This window comes from Silene latifolia, chromosome 11 (assembly GCF_048544455.1).
Source record: "Silene latifolia isolate original U9 population chromosome 11, ASM4854445v1, whole genome shotgun sequence".
NCBI lineage: Eukaryota > Viridiplantae > Streptophyta > Magnoliopsida > Caryophyllales > Caryophyllaceae > Silene > Silene latifolia.
The window spans coordinates 80,875,244-80,898,620 of NC_133536.1; the positions used below are offsets into that span (position 1 = coordinate 80,875,244).

Genomic DNA, 23,377 nt, shown 5'->3' on the forward strand with positions numbered 1-23,377 from the left:
ATAGTTATTGTTATTGGTTAACAAATGGACCAAAATGCATTTGGATAATTCATAATTTGGGTGTTCGGATTATCGTCATGTGAGGTCATCAACTGACAAGTTAGTTCTTTTTTTTTTACAACAATAAACTTTTATAAATAAACTAAACAAATACAAATCGTTCACTCAAAATACAAACAAAGGGGGATTAGAGACCCCCGAACTACCTTATATAACCGAAGAAAAGATACACGAAGTCGTAACTGAAGAGAAAATACGATTTTTCTTAGAAGGTGGATGATAGTGAGTGTCAAATTCGATAGAGTGAATCTCCTTTCTCTTGGTCTTTTTAACCATAGTGATAGAGTGAACCAATCTACCAAAAAAAGTTGAAACGTCGACAGAAACCAGCGACCGTTTCCTCGAACTAGTAAAAGCTCGACCCTGTCGACCCTTTCCCTGCGAACGACCCTCATTACGTCTCCATTTGCTAATCAACTCATTCCCAACCGTTGCAAATTTAAACGGGGTCAATGATACTTTGCTAACATGGGAAGAATCAGAAGAGAGCCGTTTCTTCTTCTTAATTTGGAAAGTGACGTCTTCTTGAACCAGCGCAACACTCTCAGACTCCTTGACATCAAAGCTTGTATGAAAGTTCTCTGACATAGGAGAAGAATTGGGAACTTCAGCTGTCCTTGAAAGATGAGTTCCCGTCTGGATGGTTTTAGAGATAAGGAGACGGACCCTCATGATAGACATGGATCTTGGGTGAAAAAACTCCAAATTTTTACCCTGCATTAAACTCTCGTAGTCTTGAGATGAAAGATTTAGTTTATTATGTGGCTTCTTCTTGTTGGTAAAATTGAATTGAGAGAAGTTTGAACTGGCTGAGTAGACGGTCTCATGAATGACCTGGCAAGGCACTGGCCTACTCTCGGAATCCATAGGCACCTCGGGTACACTAGCAGAACGAAGCCGGAGACAACAAGGGCTTCTTTCCTTTCCTTTCAATGCCAAGAGGACCAGCCTCAGAAGATTCTTGTTTTCCATTTGCGTTGATAGCTAAACGGTCAACCACAACTTGTAGCTCTCGGGATATATCTTTGTTATGAGGACTAAATTTGAGAGCACATTCAAAGTCAGCGACGACCTTCTTCAGTTCAGTTCAGTTCAGTTCAACATTAATATTATTATTCTTATTTTATATTCTTATTGTTATCATTATTGCCATTATTATTATATAAATTTATTTACTATTGTTATTATTTTATTAAAATTTATTTTTAATATTTATTATATTACTATTTATATTTATTATATTTATTTATTATTATATTATTATGATTAATGGCAATATTATTATTATTATTATTATTATTATTATTATTATTATTATTATTATTATTATTATTATTATTATTATTATTATTATTATTATTATATTGTTATATTATATTTATTATTTTATTAATATATTCATTTTTATTAATATTATTAATAACATATTTATTATTATTATATTAGTTAATTATTATATTACATCTATTATTATTATTATTATTATTATTATTTATATTAATTATTATACTTATCATATTTGTTTTTTAGTTATTATTATTAATATATTATATTATTTAATATATTATAATATTATTATTATTATTATTATTTATATTAATAATATATTATTATTATTATATTACTATTTTATTTTTTATATTACTTAATAGATTATTATTATTATATTATATTGATATTTTATTATTCTTAATAATAATAATAATAACGAATAATATTATTATAACATTTATTATTATTATTGGTATTATTATTATTATATTATTATTATTATTATTATTATTATTATTATTGTCTTTTTATTTTTATTTGATTGATTGATTCAAATTTCTATTAAGTTGATTGATTAATTTCCATTAAATTCAATTACATTGATTCGGACAATTTGATCCAAAAAAAAGCAGGCGATCAAATGCTTAAAAGCTACCCCTGCGATAGAGTGCTTTAACATTTAAAGGATCAACCAACAAAATCAAAGAACAATACCAGCAAACTTGGTCATAATGGGGGGTCTTCAGACCACAAGCTGCCAAATTCAAGTCATAACTGGCAGGGGTACCCATAAGCAAGAGGAATTTACTGACAAGTTAGTTAGGGAACTTTATCATTGATTGGGCAAGTTAGAGCATAGACTCCACCTTTTGTTATCTACTTTGTACGGACAATTAAGCGTTTCAGCTAGACGTGCTTCTGTTACTTTCAAGTTAAAATCATTAAGCTAAATGTCAATTCGATCTTATTTATGTCACTAAGCGTGTTCAATATTGGGTTGTTCATCTAACTAAGTCGATATTAGCCATGACTCATCTAGAATCGGTTTTGGCTCGAGCTAGGTTGGGAGAAATAAACTCATTATTGGTTATCAATTTGACGTAGTTCACTCTTTGAACAGAGCAAATGAAACCAATTGCAGAATTTGGTAACTGGATCTCTGGTAAAAGATTATGAGGGAAAATCCGCCTTTCCATAAGAAGAAAGGCTGTGAACCTCCCCCTTGAGATGCTCAAGATAAGGAAACATCCTGTCAGCGTGCCGTCCATAGTAGTTTGAGAAAATAGTGTCCATTTGGTTGACAGTATCTGCAGCATGAGTGTCGTTTATGGCCAGTTGAAGAGACGAAAGTTTCATGAGTTCATTCCCCAAGGCAATGTGCCCGTCACCGTAAATCTTCTTGAGAATCTGCCGATAGTTCAAGAATGAGATTCATTTATCAGGATTTTAGTTACAGGAAGCACCGGCACTAGCGAATTATTTTTCTAATTCTCATTTAAGACGGGCATATCCGTCTAAATCTTAAGACGGGTCAAGTATTATACATAAGACAAAAACAAGAATGCATTGAGATTAGCAAAAATTTTGTCCCATCTATGCAAATGGGGTGTTATTTGACCCGTTTTATTCTCTTCTGTTCATTACTTATGTAGTTATGTATGAACTGCTTCAGTGATGATTCATGCTAGACTTAAACCCCTAAATTATTTCGGGACTAGAGTGTTGTTACTGTCATTGGATGGAGTACAGAAGCAAGAATTTTTACACATTTAATGGAGCTTTGCCAATTCCCTGGCTTCAGATTATGATGGAATAAAGCCAAATGCCTAAATGCATGTGTTCTTTACATCATGAAGGAGCAGTGGCAATGCAATTCTCGGGAACAGACTCTTGTGTGCTACAGAGTATTTAACACAGAGGCACCAATTACATCGTCATAGACGGGAATCTTACCACCACTGGGATAATGTGACTGTTGTAGAAGTATCAAGAACAAGAAAAAAGGAAAATAGAAAGGATATTGAAGAGAAAACCAAAGGGAAGCTTAAATATATCAGAACAGTAGGCAAAAAGAGAGAACTTTACCTCAATGGACATGAAACAATGGTCCAGTGCCCTTTGTGTTTGGCCATCTGAACAAAAAGCTTCAGCCAGGATATCATGTGCCTACAAAGATCGATGCTGATCACAAACAACTCCCATGTCTTGGAACAACAAAATCACAAACTCTACGAAGGACTGTTTCTCTTGTAGCTACGATAAGTCGATAACTTCCTTAATGTCTTGTTTCACTTGTTTACCTATTTATTTTTTGTATATGGTTGAAACTACTTGGAACTTTTTTAAAAAAATGTATAATTCAACTCTTCTCTAACGTGTAGTTCTTGTCATTGGCGATTTCAAATGATGATTCATGTTACATGAGTAACATGACTTCAAATCATTTTGGGATTAAACCTCGCTCGTTGTTGTTAAGCGACAGATATTTATACATATTGTTAGGGCAATATGCTCCATAGTTGATAGCATTTATGTATAAAGACTAGAAACAGTTGAACATCAATTCTGTACTTGGAAAATTGGAATGAAATAAACATACAAAAACAACTGAAAAAATGAATTATAAAAGTACGTGAAAATTTCAAATGTGTCGCAAGGAATTAGTATGGGGTTTTTACTTTAAACTCATTCCTAATGTTCAGCGCTTCCACACCACGACCAATTATTTTCGGCTAACAAAATTTCAAAATCCTCCCTAATCAATTGCCAACTGTTTTATAAAGAAGATAGAAAAGTGGATTAGTCGCCTTTGAATTTCAAGGGGTTAAATAAGTCGTGTAGTACAACTGGATGTCTGGATTATACCTGTGCAAGCTTCTTGTTATATGGATGAAGAACAGTTTTCAGAACTTCAAAATGACACAGAGCATCTGATAAGCAGACATCATGGACCTTATTAGAATGAACAGCTACCTGCAAACTATAACAAAAAAAACACTCTCACGAATAGCATTTAGACACAGAACATGATAGAGTTAATGTCAACTTTGGTAAATGACGTCAGTGCCCTTCATTGATTCACGTCATACCTTTGTATCGCTGCCTCAGTTACTTGAACTTTATCATGAACAGATTTCAAATCATTGGCAGAGCCACATTTTAAGCAGCATCCAGACTGAATTTTGAAGGAGTTACTACTTTGTTTGAAAAGGAGTGATGCAATGTCCTTTATAGCATCATTCTTCAGCTCATCAACCTTCAAACCAAGGATCCGAAGCTCCATAAGAGCAGGAAACCATTGAATAATTTGAAATGAATAAAAAGAAGCTGAAAGAGTCTATCTAATTGCATGCGATAATCTTGATGTTGTCTACGAGGAAATAATTCACTGTTCAGATATCACATCACAAGTTTCCATCTCCAACAGGGCAAACGATTCACCATTCTTTGTTCTGGATTATGATTAATTAAAATAACTTCCTCACTTAAACTAGCTGTGTTTTTTTTCTTTATGTATATCGGCCATTCAATGCAATTCTCAACGTAATTCTCACTATGGGTTATTTGGAAACAACTTCCACGTGTTGTTACTGGATGGTAATGCTGTTGTACATATCATATGATCAATTTAAAAGGGTTAATTGATAGGAATAATCCAATCTATTGGCCGTCTTCTCTCAATAATCCGAACTTCAATTTAACTCAAAATAAACCCTACTATTACCATCATCTTCTCCTACTACACTTATGTCCTTTTTAACCTGTGAAAACCGGTAAACTAACAGGTGATACCATAAGCCTCATCACCACAATCACTCCAGCACCCACAACCCAGCAAATAACCACCCCAGACCACACACCTTCACCAGTGCAGCACGTCGGCCAATTTTTGAGCTGCCGGATATCGTATATCTTCATGCATCTCCTTCCTCCAAACCTCCGGTCTAGATCTCGTTGGCGAACGGTGGTGCATCGACCCAGCTCTCTCTATTCCTCTCATCTCAGTATTCCTCACGACATCGGCGAGCTCCTTCCCGTCCCATAACCATACACCAAACCCCATAAACTCCTTCATAAATATGGCGCCGGACTTTCACACCGCCACGAATGACGATGAGGGAGGCTAAAATAGTCTACATGGTGTGAGAATGGCAGCTACGACGGGTTGCACATCACCACGATCGACAGCGTTGGGGGCTCCAAAAACCAAAAAAATCGTATTCTACTCGGATCTCTAACTGAGATCTACAATAATATATATGAAATTTGAAAACTACCACCACTAAGAGTTAAGTGGTCAGGCTAGTTTTGGTGGTGGATGGTATGATGTGGTGTTGGTGTTGGTAGTGATCTGGTGGTGGCAGCAGCTCGTTGGGGGTGGTTTTGGTGTTTGGTGATGGAGGACTATATCAGTTAAGGGGGGGAAGGGGATGGAATCATGGAACGATGGAGTTGATTTGTTCTCAATGATTTTACTTTTTAGAATTTTTTTTTTTTACTTAAAAGGTGATCTAATGAGCAAGTAACGGGTTACTAAGGGTAGTATGAGAAGAGGATGGTAATAGTATGGTTTATTTTGAGTTAAATTGAAGTTCGGATTATTGAGGGAAGACCACCAATAGTTTGGATTAATCCTATCAATTAACCCGATTTAAAATACCTGACTCCGTCGCATCAAAACATTAGCTTCGGGTATCCTTTGTAATTGACGTGTTTTGTTCCTCTCAGATTCAGCCGTAGAGGGATCAAGAACAAGGCCACGGCAATCAGAACTAGCACAATGGAATCCATCAAAGACAAGATCAGGAAAATTCACCAACGTACAGCCATTGCATTGACATTTAAATGAATAATTATCTCGTATAAACTGCAGTCGTTGTCTGTAGCCTGATTGCCCAACCTGAAGATGTATCAGATGTATAATATAGTCAAAGAAGAGAGAGAGAAGCAATACGAACACAAGAACTAGATGAAGACCAAAGGAACAAAAAGCTGTCCTAAAAATCTTTTTTTTTCCCAGTTAAATACTCGTATGTAAAAGCCAAGCAGCTATAGTCAAAATATCTTCATATTGAATAAGTACTCTCTCTGTCCCGGTCAATAGTTTACACTTTCCTATTTAAGGTGTGTAGTCAATAGTTTACACTTTCCTTTTCTAGTAAATAAACCAACCCATGTGGGTGTGGAATGTGGACCATTACATTTCCTCATTTCAAGTTGCTTTTGATTTTTTTAATAATTATACACTCATTCCTCTCGCCTTACCTTAATAATCGTGTACAAAGTAATTGTAAACTATTGACCAAGACGAAGGGAGTATCAAAATAGCTGAGCAGTACATCCAACAATATACCTCGTATCAAATCATAGCGTCGACATAGACACTGAGCAAGCTGAACAGAACAAAGAATTTCATACCTCAGGGCCATAAGATAGCTCAAGTGGATTTCCAGTATGCACAAATTCTGTGGCTCGTATGAGAAGTGTGCGTGAGATAAAATACGCATGAATGTTTGGCACACATGAATGGTTAAATAAACTTCCTGATAAATACACTGCTTGCCCAACTCTGACCTAAGAAGAAGAGGATAAAATAGAAAGATCGCATAAAATGCACATTTGAGTACCATTTTATGCTTCAAAGTAAAACAGAAGTCAGTTGAAAACACTACAAACCTGCTCAAGATGACTTGTAACGGCATCTCCTGGTGGCAAATTTGATTGTTGATAAAATCGCTGATACTTATCTTGGTATTTCATACGAACAATAGCCATGGAATTGATTTTGACTTGACAAATAAGAACAATGATCTGCGTTCATTAAAGAAAAGAACACACCATTCAAGCAATCCAAATATGAGTTAACTGCCAGACAATGCAAATAATACAGCTATTGAGACTCCGAGAGACGTTACGGCGAATAAGAAATTTTTAGATCTTGTGTCTTGCAATATACACTTGTATCTCAAATTTTCAGCTAATTATAAGATCCTATGAGGGTCGATATAATCTTATAGCTTATGTTTTCTTTCTCATAATTCTGATCTTGTGACTGGCATAAATATCATTCCAGCAACATGTGTATGATTAGACATGGCTTGAATGACCTTACCCAAATAACTTAACCCGAGACTCACATCAAACAAGAAAAAGATCATCCCTAATATGACCTGAAACACTAACTTATCCAATTCAACTTGTTCCCAGTATGAACTTTATTGGACCATGTATTGGCCCCACCAAGAACCACCTGATTTGAAAATGACCTCTGAATTGACACAAAATGAGACGTATAAAACCTGAAATGACTTGTTACTTATAATGATCGATCCCAAATGACTCATAATAACCAGAAAAAAACCCGAAGTACGCGACTCATAAGCACTTCTTACTTATAATGATCGATCCCAAATGACTCGTAATAACCAGAAAAAAACCCGAAGTACGCGACTCATAAGCACTTCTTACTTATAATGATCGACCCCAAATGACTCATAATAACCAGAAAAAAACCCGAAGTACGCGACTCATAAGCATTTCTTACTTATAATGATCGATCCCAAATGACTCAGTAATATCATATCTGATCTTAATAACTTGTTTCCTAAATCCAGACCTTTGGAATATACGCTCCATCCAGCTCTACTTTAGGCCCATATGAGTAATGAAGGCAATAAAGTAGCACAATTGAATAGACATGCAACTCCACTTTGCCTTCTGGGAGGAGTTCCCCGTAGTTATGAGAAAGATCCTGATCAAGAAGTGAGACCCATCACATGCCATAACTCAACTGGATATTATGAAGAAACAAAAAGTGAATCTTTACACAGAGAGTAAACCACAAGCAAGTGACAGTGTCATACCAACTCCTTAGCATTACGGGAATGCTCCTTTAATTCCAGCAACTTCACCAAAATCCGACCGGCCAAAACAACTTCAGAAGGTAGCACAGTTGGCCAATTCACACCATGACATTCATGTCCATGTTCAGTAAACTTGACTTCACTATTAGAGTGACTTTGAAGAGTTACCTCTGAGAAACATCTTTGAAGATCATCAGTTTTATTATGTGTTAAACATTTCCTTGACATCTCGCCTCGTGCCTGTAGTAGACAATCATCTGAGCAATACAATGGCATAGAACACATCGGACAAGGAACAGTATCTGCTGGTAGTTCATTGAAACAAAAGTGACAATGAGTTTCTCGGCATTTCTTTAATATGATCTGTAAAGAGATTTAGCACATCAGGCAAAGATAATGGTATAATATCAAATACGACATAGAAGTAAATTTTTTATCAAAATTAGACATGTTAATCACTTTAACTCTCTTTTAATGCACCCAGTGGCGGAGCCAGACAGTTAGGGGAGCGAAAAATTTCAGCGGGGGTGAACAAGTAATGGAATAACATAAACTTGGAAAAAAAAATCGGAAACTGTAACTAAAACTTTCGCCCGAAACAACGAACACAACTGCAACATAAACTGCAAGGAGAAGACAAAGAATAGGTTTGTGTCCTTTTTAATTGGCAAAACCAGAAATAAAAGAAATGAAGGGGACATCTTTCTGCGTCCTTAACTAACTATTTCAGCTTTACCACTTTCTTGTTTATTTGCATTTTGGAGAGTGAAGATGCATAACGAAGTTGACGGACAAGCAATTAGCACCATGTGCCTCATTTTTAACATAACTAGGTTAAGAAGCAACGCCATAGGATTATAGTGAAGACATCTATGCCAAACCAAATAATTAAAAGTGAAAGTCTGGTTTTAGACTAGAGATATAGAAGCTATCAGAACCTTAAATTATGAAGAAAACAAATCATACCGCAGCATAAGGCTCTTCTCGGTGAAGTAAGGAAGCTGGAGGAATGTCAGACAGTGAAGCCATACCTCTCCCTTTAGTTGGTGTAGTTACACATTGTATCTTCGATTGTGGTAACTCATCGTCTATGAAAACATCCCAGAATTAATGCAGCAAAATTGACCATTTTTAGATTTAGATATAGAGAATGCAAAAAGCTAACATGTAACTATGTAAAGCACATCAGAAGGAACAGATTCTAAAAGCAGATTAGCAATAAAAACAGAGAAAGCGAAACCATTATACTCTTTTGCCCTTCCACAGTACACCTGTGTTAGCATGTATTATGAGCAACCGGGCCACATATCAACCAGCTCAAAAATAAACTAATGGGAGAAAGAGTAAGAATATGTACGAGAATAAAGTTTGTGGTGCCGGAATAACTTCCTTTACTATATACAGATGCATTTTATCTCCTCCAAGTGCGACTCATATACGGCCACAATCTAATTGAGGCCCTGAGACCAAAACTGTTTGTAGATGTGCCTACCATGGTACAAAAAACTGCCTGTTACATTACGTTATTTTCAGTTATGTAATCCGCCTGCTAAGGAACATTGATGTCTTGGCCATGACAGCGGATAGCTGTGTTTGTGGCACCCATCCCGACTTAAATGTCGCCAATACTTTGCTGATATTTCTGTGACTCAATCCATATTAACCATAATTTTTCAAACCAAAATTGGTAAACAAACACATAGGATAATGAGGAATGTATTTGTGAAGAAAGGGGCCCCAAGAGGGAGGATATAGGCTAGTAAAATGGTCAATCGACTCAAATTTCAGATTTCAAGAAGTGATACACTAACATATTTTGGCAAACCTTTTGCAAATTTCAGTTAAACTGATCACAGCCTGCAATATTGACATCTGCGACATTCCGTTTCCAAAGACAATGTAACAGTTACCCCAATCACAATTCTTTATTTGTACGAAGGCACCTATGCATGTAGAAACGGCTACTAGATATAATGGGTCTTTTGATAATTACAGAACCTTCAACCTCGGGGAATATCAGCCTTGGTAATTGGTATCACTATATTAGTCCTATTATAGATGATAAACTGATAATGGCACAAACTCTTCATCTAAAATCAATGGATAGAGGCAATCATTCAAGTTTAAAGCTTCATTGAACAAGTACGATGCCTTAGCCAAGCTTGGCAAATGTTAGAATCAAAACGAATTTCTGTTTACCAACAAATTAGTCAGCGAGATAAATTATATTCTTTGTTCCTCCATTAGTACTGTTGAACATTTTGTGCTTTAACTTTTTGATGTAAACTCGTAACATACATGACACAGCCCTCCCCACAACAAAAAAAGGAAAAAAATCAGAAAATATGATAGACACTCGTAAAATATCTGCCTTTAGTCTTCATAACCATCCAATCAGATACGATATGTGATAAAATGTTGTATGCATGGCGCCAAATTCTGAAAGATATCACACACGCATCAGAAGTGCAACTTCCACACCACCACCACCACCAACATTACCTGAGTGATTCAAAGACTCCCGCAAATGGTGGGGTGAGGGTCAAACATACTCAGCCTTATGCCTGTGTATCAAACACAGAGGCTATGCCTGTGTATCAAACACATAGAGGCGACTCCATAAAAAGTACGTCGAGAAAATGCAAGAATCATGAAAGAGCTTTAAATCCTCACCAATTAATGGCAGGTTTTGGACACCAATGCCAGCAGAAGTCCCATGTTCGTTTGCAATTAATTCTATATCACTTTCTATTTGCCTCTTTCCGCTGAGACTTCCTTCCATCTTCATGGCTACCCTCAAGTCACTAATTGACTCTTCATAGTTTAACAAAGACATTTTCGCTTTCCCTCTCCTATACCAAGCCTGTACAAGTCACTACAAATTATTGAAAGATAACCACAAAAACAAGCATTAGATTAAGTAAAAAACTCATCAAGCAGAAATCTTTTAAAGTTCATGCACCTTGATAATAAGTTCTTGAAGAGTCAAAAGTCTAGTGAAAACCAATGCAAGAGTTTAATCTTTTGTAAAAGAAATGAAAAAAAAATATATAACACTAACTAAGAGTCTAAGACGGAGCTCCAGATTTATTTATTTTAGTTTGATTATAGAACGATTACTTGTAAAAGAAGTTACTCACATCTTCTCATACTATCTAGTGTGTACTCGCGTTGGACCTTTGACACCTGAAGAAGTGTGTGACACTTCCACATATCATTTTAGGTAAATTTTATGAAACATACCCAATGTTTATAATGCCTTTGGAAAATAACCCGGCCTTTCAACTTTAACTGCTACAAATTAAAAATCCAACGTTTGTGGTTGTGTCGCAAAGACGTCTCGGCCATCATTGAAGGTAAAATTCCATTAAATACTTAGAGATCATTTCTGATTGGTTCACACTTGTATACTACTCAGATATGAGCTTGCAACTAACACAATCGAGATCTTAGAATTACAGAACATGTTGATGAGATTCGATATAGGAGAACATAAAATGTTGACCCCAAGTGACTTATGGTATGTACTCCCAACTCGCCTTTATTTTCCTCGCTACTAGGACGATGGTAAAATGGAAAGTGGATATTTTGATGAGAAACAACGTACAGATTCTAGTTTCAGGGATAGTAATACGGTTGGTGAGCATATTAATCAAGAGATGATCGGCTTTGTTTCTTTGAAGCAGGATACTAATCAGTTAAGCATTAACAATGACCTCTTGGCATCACTTGATTCCTACTTCCACTATTCATCGGTGGATGCTAATGCACGCAGTTGAAACAGTTGTCTTGGACTCAAACTACATAAGTAAAATATATCCATCAGAAACTATAATATATAAGATTATGCCGAACTTTAGCAACATTTTTGTGACAAAACCGCAAACAGTGATTCTGAAGTTGAAAGTCTTGTTATTTATGAAAAACATTATGAACATTTGGTTTTTTTCATTAAATATGATTCCATCTTAAGTAAAAACATGAGTAAAATAGCCAAGTTTGGCGCTTAGACACGCAACCGCGTCAAGTCGTTATCGGAGTCTCGGTAACATAGCTTGTAATCCCTGTATGTTTTCACAAACAGCAATGTGAGCAATCTAACAACAACATTACCCCAGTGCTTCAATGGCTACCATCTCACGTGAGTGTAACACTATTATGATTTCGAAGACTAATCTAGGCCAAAAAGAGACCTGTGCTCTTTAAATATTATCATGCACAGCGTCTGAAATACAAGCACAGACTGACCAAAGTTTGCTTCCATATTCATACATCACACTGATGAGTAAAAAGCAATTTATCGAATACATATTTCTGTAGCCATTTACTGCCAATGCACAGGAGGATTGGTTTTAGTAATTCTTCATTTCAAGGATTATATGTTAGGAAATGAAAATAAAAATTACACTTGAATTAAAAGATATCAGACAACTGAACAGAGGTAATAACGCTAAGACGCTCACCTTTGCATAACTTGGACTGATAAGGAGAGCACGATTGCAGTCTCGTATGGACTCGTCAAAAAGATTCAACTTCTGGATATGAGAAAAAAATGATGAGGAGTATTAATGACTTGTTCCAAGTATCCACATATATATATATTTGATGTTGAACCTCAATCGGAAGTGTAAATACCACTAAGAAGTATATTTGATCCCGTGTTACATAAACCTTCTTACCTTTAGGTATCTGGATTCCACTGAGAACTACTCAGTATATCTAATTCTACTAAGACATCCAATTTCATGAACTAAAGAAAGTAACTGGCAGCTGGTATTCTGGCATATGATCAAGGTATTACATGCTTCTTCAGTTAGAAACAAATTGTTTACTCAGTTGAGATATAAGACACATTTTCTTTTACGCCTCTTTTAACACGAAATGGAGAACATTTATAGAGTCTGGAATTAACTCCTGCAACTTCATGGAGACAGGATTAACTCAAAGTAGAGACAGCTACAGAAATCAAACTCACATGCAAAGAAGAGGCCCGATTGACATACAAGGTTGCAACCAACTTGTTGTCCTTGTCAACAGCATCTACTGGAGCAACACGTAGAGCCTATCAACCAGCAGATTAGAAAAGCCTTGATAACAAGCTTATTATAGACAAAAATATAACCAAATCTAAAATAACTTCTTCTTCCTGTGATGATTATGGTGTTCCTGTGAAAACCCACATATTCTCACATGTGAGTTCCTCTTGAAACCCGTTTTTATGGTTGTTTATACAAGTCCACAACATTTCAGTTCCGCAGTACACACATTATAAAAACTGCAAAATGAATTAACAAAAGCACAATTGTGTTTGAAACTTTTGAAAGAAATAAACTTTTTGCACAATGAATTAACAACAGCACTGCAGCAGTTATTCAAGGGCTCCCGCAAATTGCGAGGTAAGGGGGGATCAGATGTATGCAGCATTATATCCGTGTGTTACGCGAGAAGTATTAGATTGCAAGGAAAGGAATGCAGTGAAAAAGAGGACCTGAGAATAGAACTGCAAAGCCTGAGAATAATGATGAGCAGAAAAGCAAGCATTAGCTTTACTCTTCAATTCCAAAGCAGTTTCCTTGTTCTTGACAAAATAACCGAGTTGGGTATCTGTCAAATCTTGAATCATCTGCAATTTCACACATCATGTTAATGTTAATTGATACAGTATATAAAAACAAACATATGAAGGGATTAAAATGGGGAAAAGGTGTGGGAGTTACAGAGTGAAAGAGGGGAGATTGAGAGAAGAAATGATGGAGGGCAAAACAAGTAGAAGGAAGATCACTCGTAGTGCTTTCTTGAATTGTTTTCTCAAGTTTCCATGGAATTATGGACTTGAGTTTCTCCATCACTATTCTCTTCGCTTACTGACTGTACCACTGCAGCTGGGTACGAGAAAGATTGCGTTGATTTTCAGTTTTTCACCGGAGTTCTCCCTCCCTCCCTCCCTCGATATTAGTTTGACAGAGCACGCGCAATTAACTTAATTATAAGTATTGTTTTAAAATTTAAATATTATAATTGAAGAAAAATAACATAATTTATATATATCCTTTAATATGTTTACTTATAAATAAAAATAAATTATTCTCAAATTTAATTTTTTTAGATTTATTTTCAATATTTTAAAATAAAATACACACAATTTTAATTAAAACTAATAAGTGATAATTAATTATACCGATTAACGTTTTATAAATTATTTTGTGACTGATCAAATATCATATTAATTAAAATAAAATTTATTCGAATAATGCAACAATCAACATTAAGTTCTCAAATTATATCATTTCACAATACGTTAGGTTCCAAATCAATTAATATTTGTTCAAAACAATGTGAATATAATTTTATAACATTTTTAATTTTTTTTTATGTATAACGTGTGATATTTATGTATCAAATATATAAAGTTCAAACTCAACTTATTCAAATATTTTGATTGTGTTTTGCATCTATTATGTATCAAATATATCTATAAAAATTGCACCTTTTGTATTTTTAAACAACTATATATAAATTATGCTTAAAAGTTTACCTGTAAATAAAATAGGTTAAACTTTCTCAAATAATATTTTTGAGATTTAACTTCAAAGTATTTAAAATATAACTTATAAAATTGTTAACTAAAAGTAATATTTAGCTAGTCATAATCATTATTTATACTTGACGTATACGTGTTTTAATTGAAGATATTAAAGAAAAATTTAACGTTTTTTTTTTCGATAATTCACGTGGTGCCCCTGAGGTTTGGCTTAATTCACGTGGTACCCCTGCCTTTAAGAATGTGCACATGGTGCCCCTGAACTTTCAGTTTAGTGCACCATCTACCCTTATTTATTTTTCTGTTATAACGGCGTTAGTTTTGGCCTCACATTTCATTTTATACAACCATATCTTTACTGTCTTCTTCAATCACACTTCACCTTCCCCAATTAATCAACTTTGTCTCCCTCTTTCCATGCTTCTTTTCTTTATCAATCTCCTGCTATTTAAATATATAAAAAATGCAACCTTATTTATTATGTATTTAAGGTTGCATTAGAATGTATTAGAAACTGAGCCAATCAGCAGCACGACGACTCAAACCCCGACTCTGTTGCACTTTGTCTCACCAGGAAACGAGCAGCCAGTCCATGTTATCCTTTGGGAATGCCGAAACCGAACCCCAAGAAGTAGCAGCAACACCGACATCAGCAGCCCCCAGGTTCAATCCTGCGAACTCAGAATCATAACCCGAGCCCAATTTGTGTTCACTCATCTTGGAAGCAAAATCCGAACCCGAAACCAAGGCGCACCTGCTGCTCCTCCATTCAACGTGCTCTCTCCTCCATTCACACCAACGGCAACAGCCTATGCTATCACCTCCATTATCAATCAATTCATCACCTCAATTGCAGCACCTTCACATAACTCGCCATCACCTCCTCCATTAAATACCAGCAGCAGACTCGACACGACACCTCAACTAAGCTCGCCATCATTCTCGCTCCACCACGAGCAGCAGCCAACAACGAGCAGCTTCCATGGCTAAATTTCGACATCACTTTGCAGCTGCAATCTCCAACAACTACTCGAGCCACCACAGCTCTTGCCCAGTGTAACACCCCGTAATTTCGGACCGTTAATATATTGCGGAAGTAATTTTTTAATCAAGTAAAATTTGATATTAATGTATTTGAAGTAATAATAATTCAAAGAAATATAATTTTATTATATTTTGAAGAAAAGTATTTATTTTGATAGTTTCGAAATGTTTAAAAATAGTTTAAACCGTGTAAAAACTTTTTATTTCGAAATAAGGGCATATCGGGGAAAAATGACAACTCTTTTGAAAATTGGGCAAACGATTATGGAAATAGGTCATATGAATACTCAATTTTCTTGTAATCTCGTGTTTAAGAACTTTGGACTTGTCGGAATTTGCATTTGACAAACGGTTTAATTTTTTTGTAAACGCAGCCCAAAACCGACTCATAAAATTTCCGTCTCATTCCGCTCCTCCTCTCCCTTTTCCGCGGCACACCCCCTTCCCCCTTTCCTTTTCATTTTTCTTTTTCCAACTTCATCTTCCTTAATGTTCTAAAGCTTTCCAAAACATAAAACCACCATTTTTATACAAAATCCAAGCTAATTTCACCATAACTCACTCGTTTCTAGCCCGATTTTCACAAAATTTATATTTTCGGAATCCTCTCTTCAAGATCTACATCCTAGTATGTTTTAATTTCAGTTTTCTTGATGTTGATTTAAGACGAATTTGGGCATATTTCGATTTTTGTGCTTATTGTTGTGTTTTTATTGTTTATTTAGGTGAAGATTTGGAAGACGAGTTTGGGGACTCGTATATTGTTGAAGATAGTGGTTAGTTGGCAGATTAGGGTTTGGGTTCAAGGTGCTAATTGCTCATTTTGTTGCTAAAGGTAACATATTTCGAGTTACTCGACGAATAATCGTCACATTCTTTGCTTTTTGTATGATTTTGGTGATTTTTGTTTGAGTAGTTTATGTCACATGTTAATATGGGTTAATTTCTTGTCTAATTCATGTCTTTTGTTAGTTTAAGTTAACATACACTACTACAGATACAGGCTATAACAACGGTCAAAAACCGTTGTTATATAAAAAAGCGGACGTTGTTAATGCGTCCGTTGTAGAAGGTTTTAACAACGGTTGGCTTACTTAAGGAAACCGTTGTTAAAACTATTAACCACGGTTTTATGTATAAAAACCCGTTGTGGAAAGTGTGACACAATTTTGGGGGGAAAGTTATAACAACGGGTTTTAATATACAAAACCGTTGTTATAACTAAAGACAACGGGTTGTTATAAAATAACCGTTGTTGTTTGTTCTTAAAAAATAAAAAAAAAATTAAATTAAATATTACTAGATGCATGCATAATTACGGCCTGTTAGAATTCCAATGCATGCATTATTACTGACATCACTGTACATATGAACGGATAATATATGGAATTAGAAGGGTTAGTAAACGGATTTGAAGGAGCATTATTGAGAGATATGATGATGATTATGGCACAACTTCCTAACATATTTATTAATTAAAAAGCAATTAACTCAACCCACACACATTGCTTAGTATAAATACATTGCATATCTCAACTAACATTTCCATTATTATCTCATATATTCATCTCCAAACTCTAACTGTTAAAACAAACTCTACTTAATCTTTCAAATCAAACTCAAAAAACTCTAACAAAATGAATGATTTCATCCTAAAGACTCTTACCATGATCGAGAACAACAACAACTTCATCCTCCGGTTCCTCCATATTGAGGAAAGTTTGGGAGCTACCTTGCGGAAGCTCGAACCGCACCAAGCACGCCAAAGAAGATGGCTTGACGGAGCAAGCGGCGATTGCGGCTATATGACGATATAGCAAGCTGCGAACGGAACCTCCAAATAGCCAAGGAGGAGAGGATGGATACGATAGAGCACAATAAGATCCTCCATGAAAATATAAGAATTGCATTTTTACATATGTAATTTTTTTTTTTTTAATTTATGTATTTATAAATATATATATATATATATATTAATTATGTTTATCTTACTTCTTCATGCATCTTGCTTCTTCATTGTTTTAGTAACTAATTATGCGAACAATACTTAAACAAATAACATAATGGTCGATAAAAACACATATATGCAAAAGAAATAAATAGAAAAAGAAAATAATGACGACGATGAAACTAAGGATGTGGCGAGATTTACGATAAATACGAACGTAATAGACGATGAAATCAACGGTGACGGCGAGAAGATAAAGCGACGATGAGAAAGTGAGAAAAGAGAAAAAGAGAAAGAGAGAAAGAGAGAAAGAGAGTGTGTGTTTTGTGTTTGTTTGTCTGCTGTGTTTGTGTTTGTGTATTAAGGGTTGTGTTTTGTGGTCACGCAGACAGATTTGTTTGTGGTTTATACGATATGGAAGGTATTGACAACGGTTATTAAACAACAACCGTTGTGAAATATGTTTTAACAACGGTTGTAAAAAACACCCGTTGTCAAATATGTTTTAACAACGGGTTTCAAAAGTAACCGTTGTGATTACTTTTCACTAACTTTGCGCCAATTTTGCGCCAAATTATTAACAACGGTTGTGCATGTGTGACCCGTTGTTAAAACTAATAACAACGGTTTTTATAACCATACCCGTTGTAATTTATTTTAGTAAAATTCGCGCCATACATTCTACAACGTCTATTGTGATTTTCGTGAATAATCGTTGTTAAAGGGGCGTTGTAGTTGCCTAAATTTGTAGTAGTGATATTAGTATAGGAATGATTAATTGATGCTTCAGACGATGTTAAACTGAACAAAAATGGAGAAATGGAGGGTTGGGGGTGGCGGCCGGCGAGCCGGCAGCCCGTGCGAGGCCACGGGCCCACGGTGGCCCGGTCGCCCGTTGCTTGTTTCGCGGTTTTTCATGCATTATTTGTCATTTCGGGTTTATTAATGTTATAATTAGTATAAGTAACAAATGGGTAATCTTTTGAAATGAATCATATTAGTAGTAAAAATTATGTTGATGGTAAAAATTATGTTTATATTGGTAGTTGCACATGTTAGGATAGATTATAATATGAAATTGTAATGAATAGGCTTAAAATGAATTTTATAGCGATAATTGCAATGTTTTGGTGATTAAGCCGAAAACTGAGCCTTGGTCCCTTTGACTGAATCGATGTCAGTCAATTGTGTGATTGGTCAGCCGCAATTTAACCCGTACCTGTCGCAGGACTGGGGTTGCGGGTAAAAATTCGGTTGGATGAAAATTAATATGAAAAATGGATAATTGGCCTTATTCTTGTTTTAGGCCATTTATTAAGTTTTTAGTTCACATGTGTTGTTGGTTGAATTTAATAGTTTCTTATATTGTAGAAACGGCCCTAGATTCCCTGAAACCTTTAATATTGTTAATATTGCTAGAAATGGTATTGGTATTAAATACTTTTTGCAGGTTGTTGTGTTTGTCATAGATAGGTCTTTATAGTCTTTGGAGTATATGTTCTTTGCTTAATAGCCTTTGTGTTCTGACTTGGTGGGATTATATCCAAGTTGGGGCATGACCTCGTTACTTATTTTGATAGTAAGTGGTCAGCTTAAGTACTAGCCAACCCTTTGGTGGACTCCTTAGGGTACTCACTTTGTTTTAGAAAAATTGTGGGTCTTGGGTGCGGTGGTGTGTATCCGCATGTCTAGGTCTCTTGTGATTTTAGGCTAGGGTTGTGTTGTGTCTTGGCCACGTTTTGATAGAACCTCTGAGCCAAGATACCGGTTCGATTACCTTCCCTACCTCGTGGTATAGACTCGAGATTCTGAGTGACTATTGACCGTACTAAGAACTTATGCCTGTCTTTGATATATTGCCCTTTCTTGTATGGTGATTTTATGAATTGTAATAGGTGAGATGTAAGCCGGTTACAATTGATAAAATTTGGATTACTGTTTGTTATATGTTTCACATGATAACTTAAATTGGTCAGTTTAGTGTTCATATGTTAGAATACTTGATAATTGAATTATTTATCATGTTGTTTACATGTTACATTACATGTTACATTAAATATGACATTTCGTGGCTGGGAGGACTCGAAGTTACTCCCCACTGAATTGTGGCTTTTGTGTTTGTATAAAATGCGATTGTGGGTTGAAGATGATTAAATGGGGTACACAGACGAGCTAGTGAGCAAAAGAACCTTGGACTTAGTTTGACTATTTTTGTAGTAAACCTTTAGACTTTTGGTTATGTTTATATTTTGAAGGGACATATGTCTCTCTCTTTTACTTTGGTTTGTATCTCTATATTTTCTTGCCTTTAGCATAGTTATGTAAATTAGTTTGTTAGTATTTGCAGGTTTTGGCACCCTCCTTTTGGAAATGTTTGTGAATGGTTTAGAAAAGTTTTAAAAATTACAGGTTTTGTCTAGTTGAACCAATTACAAACATATCCTGTCAGTTTTTCTGTAGAATTTACGTGTTTATTTAACGCTATATATAAGGGTGTCACACCCAGAACCCGAAACCACAACACCACAAGCATCGACTCAGGCCCCCATAACGCAGACCGAGCTCCTCGTAGCCGCCATATTAACCACCCGTGACCTCCGCCGTTCTCGCTGGGTGTCTTCGCTCTTTATGTCCGCTCTTGCTGATTGAGGATTGGATTAATTTGGTTTGTAATTAACTAGAATGCCCCTCTACTTTGTTCTCCTTCTCGATTTTCAGTGGAAACTGATGCGTGTATTTTATATAAGGTTTTTACCTCATTTTTACACGCATTTCTGTATTATTTATGTAGCATCTAGCTACAAATACCCCCGAATATTCTACTTTGGTTCGTTTTATGTAAATTGCAGGAATAAACCAAAAAGGAGCTAAATCGAGCCTAAATTCGTCTCATTTGCATGCATTTATGGAGAACGAGGAGCCAGAGCTTGGAATCTAACACTTTGAAGACGCATGAGCTGGTTTCGGAAGGTGTTATAATGTCTAACGTGCCTAAATAGCTCGATCGACTACTTTTCTAGTCGATCGAATGCTTTATATACTGAAGGTTACTCGATCGAGCAGTTCGAGTATTCAAACGAGAAGACTTTTCAAGGAGTTACTCGATCGAGTGGTTTATTTCCACTCGATCGAGGGGTTTGACGCTTAGTTGTTCGATCGAGTGGTTTATTTCCACTCGATCGAGTGATTTAGCCTGTTTTAGAGTTTTTTCCGCCTATTTTCGTATGGGCTTTTGTAATTAGTCTATAGATTAGGTTTAGGAGAGGATTTTCGTATGCTAAAAAGTACACGAGACTGCGTAACTCCTATCATTCACTTTTACTCTATCTTTTGCTACTGTTTCTTGGATTTTGCTCTCCTTCTACCCTTTGCTACTCGAATTCGGATTTGTATTGGTATAATTATTCCTCTTTAATTTCTTAATCGTATTTACTATTATTTTGCTATCTCTCTTTTATTGTTTCATCATTACTCTATTTCAATCATCATTAGTTTTGTTATCATGTTGAATTCTTATTATTTATATGTCGTTGTTGTTGATTCAATAATGATGCATAGCTAATTCCCTTCTGCTAAGACTAAAGGGGATCCATGATTGTGAAGGGATAGTAATCGATTTATTAGGTTAATGCTGGTGTAGTCCTTGTTGTTAACTGCTGCATTTATATGTATCTGTTTAATTGAGTCGACACAATTAGGCATTTTTATCACAGTAAACCTTGACCTGGACCGAAAGGTTGGAAAGGGTGAGACTTGTAGCGAACAATAGGGCACTATAGTGAGGGCGAAAGCTAAGCTATTTGTGCTTTAGGGCGAATTGAGACCGAAAGGAGATATTCACTGCTCCTTAGACCATACTTGCATTGACCTGAGACCTAGATTACTTGACCGAATGATTATGGTAAACCGTCTGTCTTAGCTGCTTTCTCTACTTGGTTAATCTTTATTCTCTTGTTCTTTCTTCTCTATCCTTATCATTAGCTTAGAACAATACAATTAAAACCCCCCAATTTGGTTACCGTGACGAACTTAGACAAAGCTGACATTTTCCCATCTCCCTGTGGAGATCGATCCGACTTCCCTAGCTATATTAGTTAGAGCCAGTTGGTTATTTTTGATAGGTATACGACTGCCCTGTCAGAAACCATGAATTAGTGCTGCTAGCATCAAAGGAATCAGCTCAAAATCATGACGTCTGGCATCAAATTCAGAACCCATAAATCTCTCAAGCTCAAATGAATAAGGGGTTTCCCACAAATCGAATTGTGAATTAGTTCTCCGTCACCACAGACTCGCACAACCAAGCCGTGACCACCATGGCTCCGTATTTCAACCGTCACCACCAGTTCAGGTGAACCCATATACGCAACCACCATCAAATAACCCAACCCATTATTCGAATGTGGTACCTAAACCCAATACCGATAGACAACCTCAATCTCGTCCACCAAGGGCGATTTAATTGACCTGATTAATGAACACAACACTTTCAACGAAAACGCAAATGGGCGATTTAATTGACAACGAAGGCGATTTAATTGTTCTTCAGGGGCCATTTGGAATGGATTCAATAATCATTGTAGTTTTGTTTTGTCTTTATGAGGAAGTGGTAGAGTTGTATTTAGTTTATTAGTTTATGAGAGAAATAAGAGGGAAAGGTAAGCATATGAGGGGAAAGGCAAGGAACTTAACGCCGTTATAACAGAAAAATAAATAAGGGTAGATGGTGCACTAAACTGAAAGTTCAGGGGCACCATGTGCACATTCTTAAAGGCAGGGGTACCACGTGAATTAAGCCAAACCTCAAGGGCACCACGTGAATTATCCCTTTTTTTTCTACTTTTTCGTGTCTTTTATAATACTATATTATTTAATAATCATTACTTTTGTTTTGATTATTCAAATGCATTCGCGATCACTGTGTACATACATACTCGTTGTTAGGGATAAAAATTAATATTTTTTATCACCTGTGACGTGGCCGGCATTGATTGGAGGAAAACAATTAAAGAGGACTGGTGACGTGGCGCGACAAGAGCCATAGGATTAAGATGGGAGAGAAACACAAGTGGGGGATTACTTTGTCAAAGCCCACGTGAAAAATCAACAACATCTCCTATTCTTGTGGGGTTGACCAAGTATCTAGGAGCAGAAGCAGGGAGGAAGTTCTTGACTCTAGACCTGACTTCGACAACTATATAAAGCAAAGGAGGAGTAAAGCAAAGGGCATCACACAATACTTCAACGCATTCAACACTCTACTACTCAACATTCCGTCTACACTTAGCAATATCTCACTAGCAAAATAAGTATTGTATTTCCTTACTCGCGTAATACCGTCTTGATTATAGTGCCAAATTGGTGGGATTCCGACTCCCTCCGCGGTTGTTCCCACATCGGGTTTTCCGCGTCACCAAAACTTCTCGTGTCAACATTTTATTTCATCGTTCATCCGTTCATTAAATTCGTCATATATATATATATATATATATATATATATATATATATATATATATATATATATATATATATATATATATATATATATAGCTTAGGCCGTAGATTAATCACTATCATCCATTAATTAAAATTAATAGTCGGTAAATTTTTATCAAAACAGATTGACGCCCACCGTGGGGCATAGTGATC

At 35.8% G+C, this 23,377-nt stretch overlaps 1 protein-coding gene across 4 annotated transcripts; it reads right to left on the reverse strand.

Moving 5' to 3' along the window:
• Positions 1-2,257: 2,257 nt before the first annotated feature.
• LOC141611756 (uncharacterized) lies at positions 2,258-14,183 on the reverse strand. 4 transcript variants are annotated; one of them, XM_074430372.1, is made up of 16 exons: positions 13,913-14,183; positions 13,684-13,818; positions 13,171-13,257; positions 12,659-12,730; positions 11,912-11,995; positions 10,869-11,058; positions 9,162-9,283; positions 8,196-8,558; positions 7,949-8,083; positions 7,009-7,143; positions 6,751-6,906; positions 5,993-6,232; positions 4,422-4,588; positions 4,198-4,312; positions 3,418-3,498; positions 2,258-2,739 (listed from the first exon to the last, which is right to left on the reverse strand). In XM_074430372.1, exons 6-16 carry the CDS (start codon positions 11,029-11,031, stop codon positions 2,503-2,505), a joined length of 1,914 nt encoding a protein of 637 aa, XP_074286473.1. In that variant the 5' UTR covers positions 11,032-11,058; positions 11,912-11,995; positions 12,659-12,730; positions 13,171-13,257; positions 13,684-13,818; positions 13,913-14,183; the 3' UTR covers positions 2,258-2,502. The 4 variants fall into 4 exon arrangements, with proteins under 4 accessions (XP_074286473.1, XP_074286472.1, XP_074286471.1 ...); XM_074430371.1 differs by having other exon boundaries at positions 11,803-11,995; positions 13,913-14,172; XM_074430370.1 differs by lacking the exon at positions 11,912-11,995.
• Between the last annotated feature and the right edge of the window lie 9,194 nt (positions 14,184-23,377).